Genomic DNA, 23,871 nt, shown 5'->3' with positions numbered 1-23,871 from the left:
GTTGGCAGTTTAGAATGCGAAAAGTGCATTTCAGCAGGTTTCCACGAAAAGCTTAATGGACATTTTATAGCACTCTCCATACCATACCACCGCACACATGCCCGACCGCCCGTGCGCTCCACACAAAAATAACAGAAAAGAGTTGGCCCGGGTGCCATGCATCATTTTAGCATTTCAAATACGTAGGCACATAAAAATCTCTTAACACCAAGTCGACGGCAGAAATGAAGCAAACAAAACGCAAAACTGGGAGAGCAGGAGAAAAAAAACTGCAATTGTAATTCAACTTTAGTGTTTCCAAACTGTTGGAATGGCGCCCAGAGCGGCCGGGCAGCCGAGCGGCCAGGGAGCGACCGAGTGCCGGCAATCTGACTGCTCTCAAAATGAAAAATTGAATTTGTTGCCTGTGCCTCACACACTCATCGCAGACACAGAAAAAAAATGAGGAAACCAAAAAGAAAAACGAAAGTCCTCAAGCTCCTCTTAAATTGAAACGCTCGTTACGCACACTTTGCACTGTTTATATGCGTGGAGTTTGCCTTGATTTATGGAACAATAGCAGTTGAGAGGCAGAAGATATGCAGCTCTCGCAGAGAACAGGTCAAAGTGCATTAAACATAATAGGAATAAATGTGAAGTTATGAACCAAACATAATTGAATTTTATGGTTGCAAACTGCAGGTAAATGTGAGTGGGAGAAAAAGAAATTTAGAACTGCTCTCCTGGGAAATAGATTCGCGGGATATAGTTAGAGCAGATTTCTAACAAATAACCAAAAATTATATCAATGATTGTTCTTTCATTTAGCGTGAAGGTTAGCGGTGTTAGGACGATTGTTCGGAGGACGATGGCGGCGGCAGATCATCCTTAATAGTCTTTGCATCTCTAAAGTAAACGGCTGTACTTGTATCCGAGTTGTCTTCTAGTGTATTGCGGCGCTGGACTATCCATAACGGATTGTGCTCTTCATCATCGCTCTCCTCATCAGTGGACTTCTTTTCGTGAAAGCCAAAGAACAAGCTGGGCTGTTGGCTCACACATTTGTGGACTGCTACGGGCATCTCTCCCTGACTACGCATCGAACTCTTGCGATCTTCAGAGAATCGCCTGCCCAGATAGGTACGCTGCTCCATTGTAAACGCCGGCACACTTTTGAAGGACATAAGTTCACAAAATATCGCGTTCTCAACTGTTTCGAATGAGGCGAGCACGTTTGACACGTAAGAGCGCTCGATTCCCCCATAGACCTGCGGCCAAGTGGGTGCCGACAGAATGCACCACAACTGGAAGGCGCTGTGGTTGAGCTGGAACCCTCTCGTCTTCTGCAGATGATCGATTATCTCCAGCAACATGTAGTCCTGCCCATGGGTCTCTAGGGTCAGCGGAAGCTCGCTCTGCATCGGTGAGAATGGCGCATCCAGTGAAAGCTGAGCTGCTCCCCAAATATAGGGCATCACGTAGTAGTCGTCCATCGAGCTCCTTGAGTTCTTTGTCAGCGATAACGAGTAGGTCAGGATCAGTCGGCGAACCAAGCGAATGTAGCGGTGGAACAGTAGCAAGGCCGCGGCCACAGTATCCTCAGCAACCAGTATGCCGGCCCTGAACAGGCTGCAAAGGAAGAACAGGAACATTAGTTCGTTGGCGGGGCCAAACTCGAGGTTGCTCGAGCAGCCAAAGGAGCGCCGCAAGTACTGTCCCAGTTCGTTGATGTGCTTGCACTCTGGCTGCAATGCCTCGTCGAGTATCGAGAAGACAAACTGCTGCATATGGCGTGTCCAGGTGCGGTAGGCCCTGGCGGAGGTCTGCTGGGACTCCAGCAATGTATCGGAGCTGTTAAACTTGGGTGTGCTCTCGGCTAGGAGCATCTCCAAGCCATCGAAAATGTCACACAGTCTTAGTATCTGCTTTGAGACTGGGTAATCGCTGTTCAATTTGATTCCCTGTATGGCCATGCTGGTGCTGCTGATGTAGGCGATCGTGTCATTGTAGGCCTGCGAGCGAACCCAGCCATCAAGCTCCTCCAGGCCTCGCACATGCCTCCTCGGCCCGTTCTGCGCTAATTTTGTTGCGTGCAGCACCTGGTCACTAGGGTCGCTCACATCATACATTCGTTTATTCATGCTGAAGCTATGAAATTTTTAGGTTTATGTTCCGGAAAACTAATGCTTTCTGAGGTATTTCCCATGACCAACTAAAATCGCATAGTTCGAAAATGTAAATAGAAAATAATATAAATTCTGATCAAGTAACTTTTGCTCAATCTGTGCAATCATTGCAGGAAACCGTGTTAGAAACTGTCATTTGACGTGCTTCTGGATCTAAGATGTTGACCTTAATGCAATCCACAGAGGCTAATCATTATACCCGGTACTCGAAGAGTAAATAGGGTATATTGTATTTGTGCACAAAGTGAATGTATGTAACGCACAGAAGGAAACGTTTCCGACCCCATAAAGTATATATATTCTTGATCAGCATCAATAGCCGAGTCGATTGAGCCATGTCTGTCTGTCCGTCCGTCCGTCTGTCCGTCTTGTTTGTCGGCTGTATGCACACACTGAAACCAGTGTATTTCAAAAATGAGCCACGCCCCCTTCCGCCTCCGCAAAAGGGCGGAAACCTGCCAAATTGACAATTTTGAAGATAAAAGAAAACTGAAAACGCCATTCCGTAGGGAATGACCATATCTATCAGATCACAAATTGGGATCCGATTGGACCATTATTATAGCCAGAATGATTAATTTGCAGTAGCTAAACCCAGCAGCGCATCTTCTTCATCACCCCCCTTTTTACTGACAATTCCAGAGACCGATAATCAAAGTGCTAGACACAATAAATGTACATCCGATTTGCAAGTAGGAGAGCGAGTCAAAAGCCACAAAAAACAAGAATCCAATTGTCTTTTCCATTCACACACACAAAAAAAGAAGAACGAGAGAGCCCAGTCTTGTGTTGTTTTTACAGTTACTTTGCTATCTCACTCTCACACGAAAACCAGAGAAAACCAAAAAGAAGAAACGGCGCATTATGATGGTTTCTGTATAACAAATCTTAAATGTAACTCCCTTTACAATTTTCGAGTCAAAAGTAGGAGAGCGAGCCAAAAGCCACCAACACCAAGAATCCAATTGTCTTTCCTATTCACTCATACAAAGCAAAAAGAACGACAGAGCTCAGTCTCGCAATCTTTCGCCGTTACTTTGCTCTCTCGCTCTCAATGTTTTCTTATTCTTTCTCCTCTTCACTTCCTCATTAGTTAAATGTAAAGAGAGCGCAAATCCCATGCAAAAACGTAGATTCACCCTACACTGATCTGGTCTGGTCGGCTAGCTCAAAATCCCAGAGAGCAGTAGGCCCAAGTGCACGTCACAGTGTATGTGCATTAGATTTCAGAGTAGGGGAGCGCGGCCCAAGCTACCAACACCTACGCAGTTTTCTTCTTTTGCAGCTTCCTCATCCCCACTCAGTAGTTAAAAATTTGTCAGCGCGTTCGGTCCGGTACGGATTCGGTCCGCGAAAAATCGAAAAAATCGGGAAAATAAGGGAAAATTCGGGAAACTAAACGGGAAAAAGTATCGTGCAGTATGTGCAGTGTACAACAACAAGTGTGTGTTAGTGAAATCAATAAAAAATCAAGATCATTTGCGGAGGAGCACAGCATCGAGGCTAGAAGCAGATCGTCGATGGAAATATGCGGCAATATGTGAAAGTGAAGTGTGTGTTAGTGAAGTGAAATAAAATGTGGTGCAATGGTTGAACATTTTGTGGACAAAAAATGCGAGATCATATGCGAAATATACGACAATATGTGAAAGTGAAGTGTGTGTTAGTGAAGTGCAGTGAAATATGGTGAAATGGTTGAACATTTTGTTGACAAAAAATGCGAGATCAATTGTGAAATATGTGAAAGTGCAGTGTGTGTTAGTGAAATATGGTGAAATGGTTGAGCATTTAATGGGCAAAAAATGCGAGATCAATTGCGGAGGAGCACAACAAGGCTAAAAGCAGATCGGCGTTGGAAATATGCGGCAATATGTGAAAGTGAAGTGTTAAATGTGTTTTTTTTTTTTTTTTATGTATGTACATATGTACGTACATAGAGCTAAAATGTTCTAAATTTGCACCAAGGGCTTGCAATGTGTGTGTGTGAAAATGTGCCAAAAGGCGTGAAGTTGTCCCCTCCCTTTACCGTGCAGTCATATAAAAGCGCAAAGAAAAAGAAGGGCGCAAAAGCAAAGAGAAGAGCGAGTGTCAGCGCTCTCATTTCAAGTGTCCCCTAATAGGGTGAGGCAACCCAATTCGTGCAAGTCTAACTCTCTCTCGTTGAGTGTGTGCGTACGAACTTCCGTCCCAATGCCTCACCTTAAATTAATGTGCCCAAAATCTGTGCTCTTATTAGAATCTCTCGCTCGATCCCGTTACATTTATTTCGTTTCGTTCGTTTCGTCGTATCGTCGCGCGGGTTACGTATGCATGTGTGTAAAGAGGACAATAAGTGCTTCACGGCACATGCGAAAAGAAGAAGCGCAATGAGGAAAAGAAGAATGTAAAAGGCAAGTGAAAATTGATGTTTTATGTTTGCTTTACAGTTTATACTTTGTTTTCGCAAATGCTCGTATATTTTTCTCAGTGACGATCATTTTTTTCCTTTACTTATTTTTGTTTTGTTTATTGCCGTACCCCATGGCTTTACGCTCTCGAAATTAACCAAAACAATTCTCCTTACACTTGCACCTCTCGATAAGTGAGTGTGGGTGCACGCAAAGGCAGTTTTTCTCTCCTTGCATAATTTTTATACCCGGTACTCGAAGAGTGAATAGGGTATTTTGTATTTGTGCACAAAGTGGATATACATATGTAACGAAGGACACGTTTCCGATCCCATAAAGTATATATATTCTTGATCAGCATCAATAGCCGCGTCGATTGAACCATGTCTGTCTGTCCGTCCGTCCGTATTGTTGAGCGCCTTGATCTCAGAGACCATAAAAGCTAGAGCCACTAAATGTTGCATCCAGCCTTCTGTATGCTCACACTGTTATAAGTGTATTTCAAAAATAAGCCCCGCCGCCTTAACAAAAAACGCCATTCCGTAGGGAATGACCATATCTATCAGATCACCAAAATGGGATCCGATTGGATCATTATTATAGCCACAATGGAGAAATTAATTTTCAGTGGCCAAACCCACCCCGTCCCGCAGCATTCACACTCTGCTTCGCGCTGTTTATGGCCTCTGCCCCTGACACATCTCTGCCGCTGCCTCTGCCTCTGCCGCTGCCTCTGCCTCTGCCTAAACTCTGCAGTGTGTGTCTATAGGGGAGGGTGGCGAGCTAAAGGAGCGTGTTGGCGTGAGTAGTGTTGTTGATGTAGATGACAGATGAAGAAAAAATGTAAAATTTGACAAATAACCGCTAAAGTGCAGATGTAGTACTGAGTGCCGGGTATAAAAGTTGTGACGCGTAAGAAGCGTCTCACACGTCCCTTCTCGTTTAATTATATTTTCAGAGTATTTTTATTTAAAAATTTAATTTTCACCCAAGCTGTTCCAAAATAATTTATAAATAAAGTTCGTAAGGAAAATATTTTATTGGGAAACTAAAGAACATTTTTGATTTGTTTACCATCTGCAAGGCGAATAAATATAATCTCTTTTCAATGATTTAGTCAAAAGTTTATTTCTTATTATCCTCTCAGAAAGTTTTGCCTGCAAATTAATCCACCTGCACGACGGGAATGGCTCCTGTCCCCCGACTTTCCTCAAGATGAAGCTTGCAGCAATATCAAACTATTAAAAATTATTCATTAAATACAGAACACAATAAGGCGAGCAACAACGATAGCAGAAAGTGCAGTCGGAAGACATGGAAATGAAAAAGTTGCCTGCCTCTCCAGCTCCTTCAAGCCAGGGCAAACAATTGCGAGGTGCCGCCTTTTCAGAGTTTTTATGCTCGGAAAAGTATGGAACGAAATTACATCTGTACAGCGTGCAGCGTGGCCGAGGTGTGAGAGGAGGCGAGCGGAGTGTACGCTGATGGGACGAAGTCGAGTCGGAACTGAATCCATGAGCAGAAGCAGGAGTCGGAAAGCCGCCGTCGAGTAGTGAGCTGAAAAACGCCAAACTAACTAGACTTTCACTTTATTATTCATGAAAAGTGAAAAGCGTGCATTGCAACAGCCAGCAGAAGATGATGAAGAGGAGAGAAGAGGAAAGTAGGGTGGAGTGGGAGGAGCTGCAGAGGAGTCGGAATGGGATCAGTGGGGGATTGCCGAAATGACTAGTCAGAAATGATGTGATGTGGGGCGTGGCTGGAAATTAAATGAAATTAAATGCAGCAACAGAATGAAAAGCCAGAGCACAGTGACAGAGGGTCGCCCGCTCAAGGTGCACTCAGAGAAATGTAGAAATGGACTGAAGTTTTCCATTCAAAAATTCTATTTTAGGACCAAGAATATATTTCATTTGGCTTGGCATTATTTTGAAGATACAACTAGTTAAAGTTGGATATTTTTTTGCAGTGTTCAAAGAGCTTTTCACTCTGGGTATTCAAGCAAAATGAAATAATTTTTAAATGAAATTGCGTTTGCCTTTTTCATCTGACTAGAACACGACTGCAGAGCGCACAAAGCGCATGGCTCACACACCTTTAATCAATTCTAATTAATTTGCCAGAAAATGTACAAATATAATTTTTATAAATAAGCAACACTAATCGTCGCACCTCTGGCCCACCATCCTGCCACTACTGCCACCGCATCGCCACTAAAGGCCAGCAATTTGTTTCTATTAACAAAGCTGCGCCTACAAATTGCCCATCATTTATCAAGCCCAACTAAAGGCAGCAGCATGGAGAGGGCGTATATATCGTAGATGTGTGTGAATGGTGTCAAATGGTCAGGGACAAAACACACACCTGAGCAATTGCTAATGGTGTGGCATTCAGTATCATGAAAAGCAGCAAAGATAACTTGACTAAAAGTGGAGGCAACGAATAGGAGCATGCCCTGCAATCAATTAGAATGCCAAAAGAAACATCGAGCAAGCAGTCTTGGTTTCATTTTCAAGCGAATCAAGAGTTGGGCACTACGATTACTGAAAGAACCGAAAACTTGAGTCCTTTAATTAAATTTGTTAAGCTAATTTATTCAAATATTGGAAAGAGAAGAATGCAGCAGTCCCCTTAGTTTCTTCACGTTTGTTTGTATATTCTCGCGCAATTTTATTTTATTTTTAAAATGATGTAACCTCAAAATACTCGACATCCAACTCACAAGTACATACACATTTGTATCCCACATATCAGCAGCAATCAAGACAAAGGAAAGACGAAAGCGAAAATGGAACACACATCATATTCACAACTATATTCGAGACATCCACACACATGTGTTCTGCCATTGTAAAGGGGGCATCAGATACAAAGGCTACACGTAGATGCCGTCATCATCAGAGATGGCCAATTTGAAGTCATCACTCAGCGCTGACAAACAAGCGTCCGACGTCCGTGGTCGGATGGAGGCGGAATCGGAGATGCCTTGGCCACCCCCAACCGCCACCCGCCGTCGGTTCTCGGTCTGGGTTGGTCCGATAGCACGCGCCACGCACACACACTTCAGAGAGGCCAGAACGGGATAGGAATAGGGTGGGCCAGGGGTGGCTCTGGGCCGGCTAGGTCCGTGTGAATCGAGCCCCGGGAAAGTCAGCAAGTCAGCAGAGTTCCCATTCCATGGGATCCAACATAACTCACAAAAACACATCAATTATGCGGGGCCTCCACATATGGCTGGTGAGGGTGGCAGTACTGTGCCCAGTGCTCTTTATTAATGACAGCTAAACTGTCAGGGAGCGAGTGCGAAGGAGGATGTCTGTGCGTGGCCTGGCAGGTGGGAAAAGCTAAGTCCTGACCCTGGCCACGCTTCAAGTTCTGCCCTCACTTTGAGTAATGTTCGCTTGTCAAATTGCAACCGAACTGGACAACCATAAGTCATGCTTTTGGCAATACAACCAAGTCAAGTGTGGCCTGACGTCTCGGCTCCGTGGTCGGTCGGTTTGCCCACCACTTGGCAGTTGCAATTGCAAAATGTCGATGGGAAACGTGTAGGACACGGTGATGGTTTCGTCACTGCTGGCTCTAATTTGGATTGGGTAATGATCCAAGCATTCGCAATATTATTGCAACTGTTATAAACTGCTTAATTGTGTTTTTGTATCATTATTAATATCTTATGGGGATAAGAAAATAGGTCAAAAATCTTCTCATCTCAAGCTTGCAGTCATTCAAAAATAATCATTGTTCGAGAATCCTTCATATCCCCATTCATATCCCGTTCCCAATCAGTTTCCCCTCTCCCCCCAACAATTCATCAACTTTGTTAAGAACACATCTCAATCCTACCAGGGCGGACTATTAAAACTTAAATCGACTTCTTTTGCAAAACAACAACAAAATCCCATTCAGTTTAATTGCTATCCGAAGAACAACAGCAGCCACGGCACTGGGTCCTCTGTGCTCGTATTCGACCCAGTACAGCCGTACCATTCCGAGCACTATCTGCTGTGCGACGCCTAAGAGTATGCAATAAATTTTATGCCTACCACGCGACCTGCCGGAACTTCTATGGGGAAACAAACACACACACACACACACAAACAGATTGAAACCAAAAAATACGAAAACAAAAGAAGAGACCAAAAAGAGAAGAGGAAAATAGAAAAACCAAACATATGAATGACTTTCATTACTATTTTGATGCGAAATGCTTTAGCATCCGCACCAGATGGGGTTTCCGTTGTGGAGCCATCTTCCCATTGTACGTACGAGTGTATCGTGTCCTGGCATGGGCATAGAATGTTTATCCATTGTTATGTAATCAATGGCAGTCCCAGATTGAGGCTGGGCCACCTCCCTCACCACATATCCCCATGCATGTCTGCCTGCAATTCGCCGTGGAGCAGTCGCAGGAGCTGAAATCGTTAAAGTTCATTGAAAACAAATGATGGCATTACTTTGATTTGATGTGTGCTTTGATTGCTCTCCCACACAAAAACCCATCCCGGGATACACACAAATGATGTTGAGGCAGTACGCAAAATAGTTGCAAATGGCCCACACACATTCCCAGACATGCCCAGATATGCCTTCTGCTTCCATGTGTGACGTTTTATTTTGTTGGTTGACTGATTTAGCTTGTCATTCAATTTCACGGTCAGTGGCTTTCGCTTCCAACAGAGACAGAAGTCAAGACGAGAGAGTGACATAACACAGTCATTTGCATTGTCCAGGCAAACAAAGCAAATTGATTTGGAGGTGAGCGAAACGCAGCTGCGGCAAGAATGCAAGAACTCGAAATAAAAGTCGGAAACTGTCAACCGTAAAATTCTGTGGGTTTTTCCTTGCACTGTTCACCCTTCAGGGATTTCCAGACGTTCTGCGACAACCATTTTCTGGCCTAAGAAAATGTTAACTAAGGTTCAAAAACCAAGTAAATATTTGGTTATGGCCAACCACTAACTGCGTTAACGACAAGCACTTCAGATCCTACGAGTTTCCCATGAGAGAAAGATGCGAAATTGTAAAGTTATCAACAATTTAAAGCGTTTTCATTCCAAACAACGAACAGGACTGAAACTCTTTGAACAAATATAAAACGAATGCTGGAAAGGAATAGGAGATAGGCGTTGCATGCCTAGGGTATGTCGTCAAATATCCCACATGCCTTGGACTTCATCTACCGAGCACTATTTTTTGTAGCCAACAACATCACTAACCAATATCCACCGCAGATCCGCCACAAGCCAGGGAGTTTAAAGTCCGCGACTGCATCAACAATGGCCAATCACTGAACAACAACCAACCACAAAGTGCGAACAATTACATCATGCTGAGTGACTTACGCTAAAAGGACATCACACAAGCTGCGGGAACCAACGGGCAACAACAATCCGAGCAACAGCAGCAAACACTTGGCTGAGAGGAGAGGCATGAAAGTTGTGTGGCATTTCACTTTTAATAAACACATTAAGCACTTAATTGCACACTTGAGTGTGGGCGTCGAGTGCGAAGCGAGTGTCCTGAAGCCTGCCGACCGGAGTGTTGATGTGGAAACATACGAGTATTCCCCAGCTGACAGTTTCCATAGAAATCATAAAAAAATTATGAGAAGGATAGCCTCGGTGCCGAATACTTAAATACCCTTTCTGATTCAGCAATTCTGTTAAATATATTTAAGATTTTCTTCAAGTGTCTTAGTCTTATATATTCGATCGAATTACTTTTTCGTTAATGTCCGAGATCTACGCGTAACTCGCTTCGGCATTCCCGCTATTATTGTGCACTGCTTTCAGCTAACGAAATAATCTACTTGTGAAAATTAAAGTATATTCTTTAAGCTTATAACATTAAGCCACTGAAATGAATAAAGAGAAAGCAGCTTGCAGTTGTTGGTAATTGATGTGTGTATATCCATATCCCCGCTTTACAGTGGCTTTGCGTATGTTATGTCGCCATAGACAATCAAGTCCTGTCATCGCTGGGTTGTAATTATTTTATCTAGACGTAGGTATATACATACATATATATGTATGCGTACCTGCATGCGTGCGTGCTTGTATCTGTGAATTCAAACAATGGAGAGCACACTTGAGTTGGCGCACATTGTTGCCCCACTTGAGTCTCCTACTTCTATTCCTGCCTCGCGTTGCGTGCCTTGAAATGTTTCAATATTTACCGTTTATTAGCTGCCACATAGTGAAGGTGCTTAGGCGAGGGGCGTGGTGGAGAAGGCAGACAATTGCGGACAAAGAGGTGTTAAGGTGTGGCAAGTGTCTAAATATTGCATGCGACTGGTGTGAAGTGCTTGTACTGTAAATTTCTGATGATGAGCATCAGAGAAAAACGTCCCTATTTGAAAAGCAAAACATTTTTAAGTTGTATAAAAATAATTTCGATTTTTTCATTTAAACATATAATGGAATAAGATAAATTCGAATACAAAAGAGTGCAGAAGAATTCTTCAAATTTACCATTCAAAATGATTAGCTTATTTTTAAAAAATTTCATCGAGTTTCCTTGGTAACATTTACAATTATTACTCGCATAGTTCATGATTCTGACCCAAGAGTCTTCTCCAAGCCAAAGATCATTTAAATGTTTATGGCAAGCATAACTTTTGCCCATCCTGGCTTTATAGTTCTTATCATTTTTACCGCATATTCTTTTATGACATTAGCACATACGCAAAGCATATTCTTCCTGGAAGTACACAACATTTTGTCCTTTTTTTTGGTCATTTGTTTGCAAAACAGTTTCACTTATGTTTCATAAATAATGTGGAGCAGCGGGGTAAGCGACAAAAAGTTGTTGCCCCTCAAACACACATAAGCTCACGAGGATGTATATTTGTATTTTTCAGTTGCATTTAATGCCATTACACAGATAAACACACATGCATAGATAAAACCATCTACATGAACACGTTGGCAGAACATCTCAAAGGAAATGCCTCGTCTGGGGTTTGTTGCTCGAGTGAAATTCCACATAGGAGAGCAAGAAAACATATTCAACTTTTGTAACAGGATATACGGCAGAATAGTTGCAGTTTCGCTCAGATACTTGCTCTCGTTGTTGGTTTGCTCTATTTGTTGTAGGAATATTTCAAGTTGAACTTTCCCCACCAGTCCATGTCAACCATTTACACTTGATGCATTTTTAAAGTTTGGCCCAAGCCAAAGTTTTGACTTAATAATATATGACATTTTAATTCCGTTGTTCTACATTATAATTGAGTGCAAAATGTAACCAGAGAACACTCGGCGGGAGTGGAAAGGTTTTGATACTTTAAACTTCTCAGGAAGCATGCAACACTCCCTGACAGGTTAAGGGATGGGGCTAAAATTAGCAACAAACAAAAGTTTTTGAGCATTATTGTGGACGTGGACATAAGAAAGGAAATCTAAATATGCATTAGAAAGTATCAATTTACTACGTTGCAATTAACCAAAGACCAACATGACTTTCGACCTACTGCGGTAATATTTGGAATATATTTCGTCTTCTCAGGGGTATATTATTTTCGTTGCATATATTTAAATTTAACTTAATTAAATTTATTTATCAATTATAAACAATTCGTTGGCAAATTAATGTAATTTTGCGAAAACTGTTGGAAATTTAAGGAATTTCTAATATAACCATTCCTTATTCCACGTTGTTCTTCCTTTATGACTTCATTTAAAGCACTTGGGCAACAGAGAGGATAGTCGTATGAAATAAATTCCAAAAAATTCCATCTATTTCTAGTTCAGACAAAGCCAAAACCCCAATCAAAATCCCAAAGCCACCCCGAAAAACGTCTGAAAACTTTTGTGAAAGTCAAAGCCACAGACAGCGGCAGTGGCAGCAGCAAATCGGGGCAGTCAAAAAATATTAATAAACCGCAAGCGCTATCTCGCTGTCTCGCTTCTGCCTTCTGCCTTCTGCCGTCTGACTCTGCTCCGCTCCGCTCCCCGTATCGCTTTAGGAATGATATAAACCACAGGATAAAAACTCAAATATGCAGCATCGACAATTTTCCACAGTCATGTGAGCAAAAAAAAAAATACAGCGAAGGGAAACTATGAAAACATCATAAATTTCCCACAGTCAGAAAAGTTTTACAGAGCTGACTCACCCACAAACTAGACAAGTACTGGGCTGGTGGTGGATATAGCTGATTATCCAAATGATGCATCTGCAGCCTGCGCCACGAACCAGTGAAAATTGCTAAAGGCTTTCCTTTTGCAATTAGTCCTTCGATTGGAGAGGGCTGTGCAGCTGGTGCAACAAGTCCGTGCAGGGCCGTGGCGTACTTCATTGAATCGGCAGCAGTTTCAGCCGAATGCTCACTCACAAAGGTCACCAAATTACGGCACTCATTTGGGTTAGCAAGCAATTTGGTTGATGAAGAGCTGTGATAGAGTGGAAGCTCCTATGTCAGTGGGGGTCTGGAGGGTAGGAGGACTATGGCTAGAGGTTAGCGTGAGGTTAAACTGGGCGGGCGAAGCGGACTGCTTAATTGTGGCTTAATTGAGTGAAATTTAAGATTATAGTGCTCTGATAATGCCGATTGTCTGTGGCTACGTGTGTGTGCAACTTAGATCAAAATGGGAACAGGGTCAAAGGAGGCACAGCAACTTGAATACTATCTATCAGGTTCACTTATGTGCTTCTAATATCGACCTAAGAGAGTTTAAAAAGGAGTTTCGAAAGAGACGTTCAGCTGAGCGGTCGAAGAAACGGCTTTATTAACCATAAATTTAATATTTACACTTGGTATATTTATAGAATATTATTAGACTCCAACAGTTACGGATTCAATAATAAATATATGTTAATCCGTGTCATCGTATTACCAATCGAAGGAACTACTTTCTTTTCGTTTCTGTACATTTGTGTGCTCGCTTATGATGACCTCACCACCATTAAATTGTTTTCTTTTCAATGCCTGAGGTCTGCACCCAACAAAAATATTAGCTCAACCCTTTCATGGAGGAAAGCATTGCACACTTTGTGTAAATAGCAAAAGCTTTTCCACTACTATTGCGCCCTTATTATTTATATTTTTTGTGCGCTAGCACATACACACACGCTTATTATCCACTTAATTATCATTCGAAAAGGCAGAGCACAAACAGCGCAAGGCAACAAAAGGAATTATTGTGCAAGGGTCCGGGTCCTACGAAAACATTATTAGCGTGTGAGGGTCACACTCGCAGTGGCCTCCTCAAAGACTGAACAAAAACACACCACACGTACAGAGGCAGAGGGTTTTGCATTTTACAGAAAACTTGCGAGAAATTCCAGCGAACATTGTTAGTCTCGCGAATTTCGCGCCACACACAACTTTTTGCCATAAATACAAATTTTGGCTCCTCATGGAGTTCTCGTACAAAGAAGTGAGTGTAAGTAAGAGTATTTATTTGTTAAGTATAATAATCTAAGCCAGTACCCCCAAAGGTAGCACTTGAAAGCGGAAGTGCAAGTGCTGCGAAAGTTCATTTTTGTGTAAAAATAATATCGGATGCCTCTCAGTTCTACTTTTGTCTTGCGATTACGCGAGAATTATCAGTAAACATGTTTGTGGAAAATGTTATGAGAGTGGATTACGGAAATGTACATTATTCGATTGTTAGAACTGGAAGTTGTTTTGACATTTTTACCAACACGAAAACTTTCAAAGTTAAGCAAAAAGAGTATAATAAATAACCAGCAGATTTCAAATGCTTTTCCAACTAATCAATGCTCCTGTCTATGCCATAACTTCACACATCAGCCACATCAATCTTGGCTGGACTTCCATTCAAGCTACCTCCATCAACAGACAGTTCGTCAGTCAGTGCGTCTGTTAGCCCGGCCGTCAAGAATTTCATCGCCTTTGCTGAGAACCATTGAAGCTTACACTCATCAACGAAGTGCAGGTGTGGAGGGACCGCCAGAATAAAGGAAAAATACAAATATTATGGCACTGGCAATATTTACACTTTTCACGCTTTCAACATTTTGCTTTCGACTTTTCGTTTTCTCAAATTTTGGCACCTTCTACCTCTCTGGCACCTGTCTGGCCATCCATACATCTGTACACCCAACCATCCATCGACCTTTTCAGTGCACTTTGCTCTTCTTCGACGCTTCGCTTGCCAAAATAATATTCGTAAATAATTTTTGCACCTTGATGTGATTTGTGCGCAAAAATATTTTTCCAAATGATTTGTTTACTTATGTATTTACTTTTATCTGTGCTTTTGGCCAATTTCTGTCGTGGGTGCGAAAGCGACAGTCAGACTGTGCGGGAGTGCCAGAAAGAGACGGAAAAGTCATAGAAGGAGCAGGAACAGTAGCAGAAGAAGGAGCAGGAGCACTCACTGTAATTGTATTTGCTTTCGGAGCTTCCTCCACGCCATTTTCCCGCCACGCAGCGAAAGTCAAACACAAATAAATAAACCGTTAAAGAGAAAGAGCCTTGGTCAGGGGAGGGGAAGTGGAAACCGAAGGAAATGTGCGCTGGAAAATGCCGATGCACATTGATTAAATCAAATAAAAAGGAGGCAAATAAGAAAATTGGATAAAGGCAACACAACAGTTCTAGTTCATCAATATGAAAATGTTTTCGCATAGTCCAAGAAACATTCAGCGTCATCGCCTGGTGCCAATAGATGATATTTCTATACCTTTAAGCTGAAGTTTTACTCAGATCAAAAATGCACACACCAATGAACCCGAATCGCAGAGAGTCAATAGGAAAAATACTTTCATAATTTAACAAAATACTCTGTAAAGCAAAGGCAACTTTCTAAAGGCATTAGACAGAAATGTGGCATTATATTGTTTTGACCATATATCTCATTAAATCTCTCCATTAAGATCCCATTTGGTATATATTTTCCGTTTGCGTTTCGGGAAACGTGCTGACAACTAAGAAACTTTATAGAAATTCTATAATTCGACAAACAATTTCCATGCCACACGAGCAGGCGATCCGCATAGCGGGGAGTGCGAAAAGCGCGTGCATGGGTAAGAGTCGGGAAAACGTGCGTGACGCTGAATAGTGTTGTAACACTTTAGTTTAATGGATGTACGTATGTGCGATACAAATTGACGGTCTCAAGCCGCACAGAAAATGACTCAGTAGAATTTTCAACGATAAACAGCTTTAAAGTAATCGAGTTCGCACAATAAGCATAAAATATAATGTTCATATAAGCAAACAGTATCGACGAAGAGAGGGTGGTAGAGAGTAAGCCGAGCTGGGAGAAAAATAAAATAAAACTCCATGAGAAAGTTCGTAACTGAAAATTGTTTACCACTGCGGATGATACTGAAGCTGATGGTCATGATGATGTCATCAGCACTACGCGGGGGTGTTCCCAAATTATGCATCGTGGTGAATGTGTCCCCATTGAAGGATTCCCTGTATTCGTGTACGTACTCATACGCACACCCCAGACACACTCTCACAAAATCAATAGCAATAACAGGAGCTGGAGTTGGAGCAGTCAGCGTTGAGATGAGCCGCAGACGTCGCCGACTCTCCGGCCAGACGGGCCGCCAATGTGGCGCCAATATTTTTCACAGTCTCCCTTCCGGTGGGGGTTGATTTTGCTGTGTTCCGTCAGTGCTGTTCCTCTTCCGCCTCCTGCTTTCCACCCCGTGTGTGTGTACTGTTCCATCTGAGTTTGTGATGCTTTAGGTTTGGGGGTTTCCCTCTGATAGTTTTCACAGCTTATTGCTGAACTTTTTATGCAGACTTGGCAACTGCTCCTTTTTTTCAGCCACTGACTCATGTGCAGTGAAATATTTTTGCTCGTATGTATATGGTAAAACTTGTTTCCAAACATTTTCTTTGAAGCTCTTCCAGCTCTCCTAATCAGATATTTGTGGCCTGGGGGTGTTGAAGTTTTAATGCGAGGCGCTCGGAAATATTGGGAGCTTTGATTAAAAATCCAGATACATTCTTTTGGTCTTGCTCTAATTTTTCTCACCCTGCGGCTGGCGTCCAAATTTTAATTTTCCACTTCGCTTTCATCTTTTAATTGGCGTCTGGTGTTAATTGAATAATATTAATTACCAACTGACAATCACAGGTGCTTTCACCACGCAAGCGAACGTGTTGCATGTATGTGAAGCACAGACATTGACCCTGGGCTACCCTGGAGATGCTGAGCCCCACCATTTTTATTAAGCAAATAAATTTAAGAAATTGAATAAGGTTTACAGGCAAAGATAATTCATTTTTCAGAAACTGCAACGTGTATTTATAAATACAATGAAATAATTAGAAGTATGAGGAATGGATCTACTCATGGAGATCTGCAGCCTAATTTTTGTCTCTGGCAAAGTACATTCATAAAGTTCCCATTTATTTCTTATGGATTTTAATTAATTTTCTTTCTGGGCTTTGGAATCTTCTAATAGGTTTCCCTTACATATCCACACAAATTTGATAAAACCACACAACCAAATGGTTCCACTAATTAAATAATAAATTTAAGTAGAGACATGAACAAATCTTGTTGTTGGTGTTGCCTCTTGGTCCGTTCCTCTGTCGCTGTCTCCTTTGGCCAGCACATTTGTTTTATGTCATCGTCATTTCATAAAAAGCTTTTGCAGCAGTGACGATGGAAGTGTCGCCCCGGCCCCGACTAGGACGACAAGGACAACCTGCACTTGCATTCTGCCATTGCATTCACGATGCGCTTCTGGCTCTGTTTCTGGTCTGTGGTTCCTGGTAATTACTCAAGCAGACGTCGAGCACTCATGGAGGACTTGTCGGCAGGCAAACATAATGAACATATGCGGCACAGTGGCATAAAAAGGTTTGCTCCTCCACTCCAAATGTCGCCGCATAGAGGGAAGTGGGCGAACTGCACAGCAAATGCACAGAAGAGGCGTGGCCAGGGCATTACGCGCACATAATTCTAATTAGTGGCATATGTCAGCAGAGAGGATATCTCATAGACCCTCACCCTCCCTCCACCATCTCCACACGCTCATACACAAAAACGAGAAGGGACGTGTGAGACGCTTCTTACGCGTCACAACTTTTATACCCGGCACTCAGTACTACATCTGCACTTTAGCGGTTATTTGTCAAATTTTACATTTTTTCTTCATCTGTCATCTACATCAACAACACTACTCACGCCAACACGCTCCTTTAGCTCGCCACCCTCCCCTAGAAACACACACTGCAGAGTCGCGGCAGAGTCAGCGGCAGAGGCAGCGGCAGAGGCAGAGGCAGTGACGTGTCAGGGGCCAGGCCATAAACAGCGCGAAGCAGAGTGTGAATGCTGCGGGACGGGGTGGGTTTGGCTACTGCAAATTAATTTCTTCATTGTGGCTATAATAATGATCCAATCGTATCCCAATTTGGTGATCTGATAGATATGGTCATTCCCTACGGAATGGCGTTTTTAGTTTTCTGCTATCTTCAAAATTGTAGATTTGGGAGGTTTTCGCCCTTTTGCGGCGGCGGAAGGGGGCGTGGCTCATTTTTGAAATACACTTGTAACAGTGTGAGCATACAGAAGTATGGATGCAAAATTTGGTGGCTCTAGCTTTAATGGTGTCTGAGATCCAGGCGCTCAACAAGACGGACGGACAGACGGACAGACGGACAGACAGACAGACAGACATAGACTCGGCTATTGATGCTGATCAAGAATATATATACTTTATGGGGTCGGAAACGTTTCCTTCTGTGCGTTACATACAACCGTTATGTGCACAAATACAATATACCCTATTTACTCTTCGAGTACCGGGTATAATTATGTTATTATAGCTTTCGAGTACAAGAGGGCCAGAACCATGGCATGGGAAACCGAAGTTTTAGTTACCCTTGCAGCTCGTGTAATTTCAAATTTTTGTAGAACAAAGTTTCGAGTACAGAAGAAAGACGGGCCAACAGGTCCATGTCGTCTCGCCTTTTGTGGGTCTCAAATCTGGTGGACAACCACGAAAGGTAGCCTCCCGAAGCGGTGCAATTTACTTATTAAATTAAAATACATATACAAATACATATCCAAATACCCAAATCTCACTCAATCCAAACGCCAGCACATAGTCTTTTTTTTCGCACTTCTTGCTTTTCATGTAGGGTTTTTATTGCATCACCGATGTGTGCCTGGCTTGAACATATCCCCTCTCTTTTTCCGAGACTTCATGGGTCATTTCTACCGATTTCTCGTTCAAAGTAGGCTTGGTCTTTTCGGCTGCCAACAGATTTCCATTCATTTTCATAAGTTTTTCTTAACAACTACAAATTTATAGTAGGCACATTTCGAAAGTGTTGCTTTTGGCTGATACAAAAATAAACACACAAACTCACCAAAATGTCAAATCTAGAAGATTTCTTTTCCAAAAAGGATCACAAAAAGTCGAAGAAAAATTCCGAGTATTTCGCAGCTGAGGAGCTGTACAAAACGCTCGAAGAATCAACAAAGTTTTCATCGGAGGACAACTCCAACCTGGAGTTTGACGTCCAATCGGCAGATGGGGAAACTGATTCTGCTAGAGATTCAGCACCTCTCAAATTCGGGATGCGTTTTTCAGATGAGGCGCACAGCGAAGAGGATGAATGGTCTGATTTCACCGAGGAGAATCGTGGTAAATTTACGAATGTGCCACGCGACCTACCTAAGGCCCTTGTCTCCACGGCACCTGCCCCATTCGCTGGCAGCGATTTGAAAGCGGAGCCTGTGCAGCTCGACACTGGAGGTGATGGCATTGATGTGGGATTAAAGGAGATCGCGCTAGCGACATCATGTCCCTGGCAGAAGCCGGAGCAGGCCAACCACGAACCGGCCAAGCAAAATGAACTTTCGGACGGGAAAGGGAACAATACAGCGGTGGCCAAGAAACAAATCTACATTCCTCCGGCTCTCCGCCAGAGCCAGGGCGACTCTAATAAACGTAAAGCTCAGCCGCAGCAGCGCAAGGTTCCCAGTCCAATGCCGAAAAAACCCCAAGCCCCCGATCTCAACAGTCTGGAGTACTTTCCGTCACTGAGTGGCTCAAAGATATTGAAGCGTCCCAAGTAGCAGAAAGAATGTCTCTTTTCTTTATACTTGAATTTAAGTTGAAGATCAACCAACCATCGTACCCATTATAATACAAATAAAAAACAAAAAAACCTATTAAATCTGCCTTCTGCCATTCCTGTTTTCTCCCTGTTTATTCTGGCAGACAAATTGGCACTCCATAGACCCATTAGCATTACACAACTCGCTGTTAGTCCCCGATGTGTCATTAGCTCTAAACGAGCCAAATATGTACAATCAAATCGGCTTTAGCCTTAAATGCACCCCGTGGAGTTGGGCGAGACCCAACCCAAAAGCAGGCCTGCTCCCTGTTCTACAGTCATTGGAAAGCTAATTTTGGTTGTTATTTTTACTAGACTTTGGTTAATAAATTGAGGCGGATGGAACATTGAGAATTAAAGAATAAAGCGGATTCTGTGTTACTGAAAAGTGAAAGAAAAATTGTATAGGCAATATTTTGTTTAATGATTTTATGATACTCATGGAATTCGAGTCATCAGTCACCCCATTTGCCAAGTATTCGTTTGCTTGTGCGCTGGGCTGTCATTTTCTTTTGAACAATATGGAAAATGTCACTTCCCACACATTTTTAATGATATGATAACCCTCCACTTCACACAGAAGAATAGTTCGTAAATGTATGAGAAAAATTACATCAAATAATTTATTAAAATTCGTCTTTGATTTTGTGGATTGTTTTCACGAGATGTTTTGCTCCACCTATGTTCAGAATTCTTCTTCATCCAAGGTCTCACGACTGATTTTAGTCTTCGGTGTTGGATCCTACCTTCCTTCTAAGCAGGCTAACAATGTCCGCCATAGGGCCCATAGCAGGAACAGCAGCCATAGGGTCCGCACGGGCCGCAGCAATGGTTGATCGACTTGAACCACTGGCCATTGTAGGGTCCGCACAGAAGACAGGGTCCCAGTCCCCCAGTTGGTCCACAGCAAGTACCGGGCATTGAGCGGAAGCAAGGATTGCACATCTTTGCTTTTTGTTCTGCAATATTCAAAATACAATATTTAATTTTTAAATTTTACAATTCTTAAATTAATTTACGTTTGCCTGTTTACGGAAGTAGGATTTGAAAAAAACAAAAAGAATTTTGTAGTTTTTCCAAAATATGTTTATCGTTCGAGATCTCAGACTAGAATGAAAATCTGTGGAGCTCACACAGAGGGCAAAAGCATTCAAAAAGGGAAGTTCAATTTCAAAGCCTACCCACTTTGGGGACATTTTTGGAAATACTTTTTTATTACTAATCCCTGATTTGGATATCAAACATTTAATCACATAAAAATCCCCCTTCCTGGCTGTCTCAAAATCAAAGTTCCACTTCACTGCGATATTTGTTACTGCAGCCGAGGGCGTCTCTCCTTGTTTTCCTATCCATCGCCTTAGTGTCATAATTTAGCTGAAGGCGCAACAAGTTGGGAAAAACTGAGATATGGTACGCGACCCATTCTCTGCTTCGTCCCTCGCGTTTTTATTGTTTCGGTGTTTCGGAGAAGTTTTCTTAAGCATTTCAAGGGGGAGAAGCCTGTACACGAGTACACTCAAACATATATTTCATCCTGGTCGGGATTCCATCTTCAGACTGCCGGCCCTCCACTTGAGCGTTGGCTGTGTTTACTCTGGACCCGGGCCGGGATTCCCCGTCAAAGTGAAGTAAAGTCATTTGACAAGTTTTGTCACGTGCGTCACATGCTGGAATGCCTCCGCAGTCCCTGTTTCCCATTGCTGTGAAGCCCTACCCGGGCTTTGCCACATTTCAAGCAATTTTGCAGGCATGCCTTGTTGCTCTGGTTGTTGTCGCCATTGTTTCAAAATTGTTGCGCCCATGCTAGTGTTGTTCTTGTTGTTGACCCGGTTTTCCACTTATTTTCTTTTTATTTTCCCTCTTACACAGCAACGTCACGACGCTCGGTGGTCGGTCTGCCTTGGCATGGCGTTGAGGAGCTAGGAGCTGGCTGTTGTTTGTTCAAATGTGTTTGTGATTATTTAGTTATGGCATCTAATTGAGTTTTGTGTTTGTTTGGGGCTGTATGGTGCGGTGCGGGGGGGCTGGTGCTTATGTGACGGCTAATTGAGTTGATTACTTCAACAATTCTCACGTTGTCGGAGGGCGAAATGGCCCACAAATGGATTGGAATGGAAGTAAAAAATACTGGGAGTGCTTCGTGGAATTAATACTCATTGATAAATTATAATTAATCGCTTAAATTTTTCCTCTTATCTCATATCCCCGAATGTACTTACCAACTTCTATCACTTGAATGGGAGGGCTCCCTCAACTTAAGCTTCTCCGCTTCTTCAGCTTAGCTGCATGGTTTGGTAGTCTTGCCTGATTCATAAGCCATACATATATGTATGTTGTAGATTCTCCGCTCCGTTCCATCAGCCCACTGGCTCCTACTAATGCCCCATCGCGTGCTCTTCTCGTATTACAGCATTGCATACTTGCAGGCGTGCGGCTGTTCCCATTCGATTTGGACTCTGGGGCGACTTTAAAGAAACGTCAGAGCACGAGTACGTTGTGACTGTGAAGTTTAATGTTACGTGTTGGTGTTGCTTTTTTTGATTATTTTCAGTTCCGTTCGGTTGTTCTTTTTATTTTACATTTTTCGCAACGCCCTCGGCTAAGGGCTGCCTGCTGAGAAGTTCAATGTCCGGCATTTTTCAAGCGTCCGTGCAACGGAAGTTTAGCGATAACTTTTTTGTTGGTTATATTTTTGATTTATTTATTTGTAGTTAAGCTAAAGCATCCAAAAATGAACGGAACTCCATTAAAACAGCTGGTCCCGCGTTCTTTAACTTCGCAAGGAGAGGCGGGCGCCACTTGACTGCTGATATAATCCAGGGATAAAGTAGATGATGATGAGGTATAGAAGCTGTGCTTTCAGCCAGACAAAAGCCAGCCCACTCAGTAATACTTACATTCAGTCAGTCGATGGCATCCTTATCTGTTGTTGTCCATACATCCATACACCCACAACCACATCAACAACAACATCAATATCAACAACAACATCATTATCGTGGGGAAGGAATTAGTGCGAGTCAAGTGAACTCTATCACTCACTCTCTACGGCTTTCTCTGTGGCTCTCCAGCGAAGCATAACTTATGCCCATTGTAGTTATGCATTGAATGTTTTATTGAAATGTACAACCCAACAAGTCACTCAGTCCTCAGTCAGTCAGGCAGTCAGTCATTCACTCAGCCAGGCAGCCAACCAACCAGCCAACCAGCCAACGTGGCACCCAGGCAGCCCCCAATCGAGTGCACAAAAACCTCTGCCATGTGAAGACGTTTGTTGATTTATAAAGCGCTGCATGCAATTATCCGCTCAAATGGAGTTTGTCTATTGCCAATAACGCATCCCGGGAGAAAAGAGCATTGTGCATGTGGGGGCATTGTTCCGCTGTGGCTCTAGGGGTGGAGAGTGCAGGATTCCGATTCCACAGAGTTTTCCCTCATACATTCTGGGGCCCCAATCCGACTGTTTGGATGGACAAAAGAGTTTTTGGCGCTCGTCAACAAGTGGTCTATTAAACGGCGCTGCAAACAAGCCAAATGATGGATGAACAGAATCAATAAGAGTGATTATGGATCCACTAAGATGGAAAGCGAGAATGGAATTTATCCAAAGTGAAATATAATTATAAATCAACTTTAGTCTCCATGTGAGCAGAGAACGAATAGGGAAATAATACAGAACTACCTGCAATATAATTGATTTGATTACACAAATCTCACACTTGATGCATAAAATTTCAAAAATGCTCACAAAATGTATGTATGTATGTGCCTAGCGGTTCTATCAACAACCCACCATTCAATGACCCTTTGCATTCCGTATTTGATCTGATTTGTTAGCACCATTGCATCGATATATAAACACATTTGAATTTCCTTTTTTTTTAACCCATCAGCAAATTAAATTGATTTTCCACTTTGGACGGCAATAGTTTGCAATTACACAGAAAGGTTTTATTTAAGGCAACAAGTTCGAGCCAAACGAAATGGAGTTCAAGTGCTTAAATTTGCTGAAGACATTAAATACTTGAAGACTGCACAGAGGGTCAGAATAAAATTTGTCATATTTTCTTTCGGTCATAAATCACTTAATTAATTAATCTTAATTTGAGGCACCACAGCAGATGTCTCCACCTAAACATAAATCTTATAAATTGCCCCTTTAAAGTGCCGTAAAATGCATGTTGAGCGGCAGAAGTTTTCAAGGCATTTAACCCTGAATGGACCTGGTCTCAAACTGACCGAAAGAGTGCAA

At 42.6% G+C, this 23,871-nt stretch overlaps 2 protein-coding genes and 1 long non-coding RNA gene across 3 annotated transcripts; 1 reads left to right on the top strand and 2 right to left on the bottom strand.

Moving 5' to 3' along the window:
- Window positions 1-794: 794 nt before the first annotated feature.
- On the bottom strand, window positions 795-2,173 carry LOC117900391 (serine/threonine-protein phosphatase 2A activator). The gene has a single exon (XM_034810744.1). It carries the CDS (start codon window positions 2,118-2,120, stop codon window positions 825-827), a length of 1,296 nt encoding a protein of 431 aa, XP_034666635.1. The 5' UTR covers window positions 2,121-2,173; the 3' UTR covers window positions 795-824.
- Window positions 2,174-18,798: 16,625 nt separating this feature from the next.
- On the top strand, window positions 18,799-19,646 carry LOC117900510 (protein CDV3 homolog). Its single transcript, XM_034810903.1, has one exon. The coding sequence runs from the start codon at window positions 18,871-18,873 to the stop codon at window positions 19,576-19,578; it is 708 nt and encodes a 235-aa protein (XP_034666794.1). The 5' UTR covers window positions 18,799-18,870; the 3' UTR covers window positions 19,579-19,646.
- An 836-nt stretch (window positions 19,647-20,482) lies between these two features.
- LOC117900629 lies at window positions 20,483-20,784 on the bottom strand. The gene is made up of 2 exons (XR_004649287.1): window positions 20,639-20,784; window positions 20,483-20,578 (listed from the first exon to the last, which is right to left on the bottom strand). It is a non-coding gene; the product is annotated as an uncharacterized LOC117900629 (long non-coding RNA).
- Window positions 20,785-23,871: the final 3,087 nt, after the last annotated feature.

The sequence above is a fragment of the Drosophila subobscura genome, chromosome U (genome assembly GCF_008121235.1).
Source record: "Drosophila subobscura isolate 14011-0131.10 chromosome U, UCBerk_Dsub_1.0, whole genome shotgun sequence".
Taxonomy (NCBI): Eukaryota; Metazoa; Arthropoda; class Insecta; order Diptera; family Drosophilidae; genus Drosophila; species Drosophila subobscura.
Note: the sequence above shows the minus strand (reverse complement) of the source record. Positions and strands in the feature narration are given on the sequence as shown.

Coding starts and splice junctions, on each gene's coding strand:
- LOC117900391 (XM_034810744.1), bottom strand. CDS start 2,120: ATGAATAAACGAATGTATGATGTGAGCGACCCTAGTGACCAGGTGCTG.
- LOC117900510 (XM_034810903.1), top strand. CDS start 18,871: ATGTCAAATCTAGAAGATTTCTTTTCCAAAAAGGATCACAAAAAGTCG.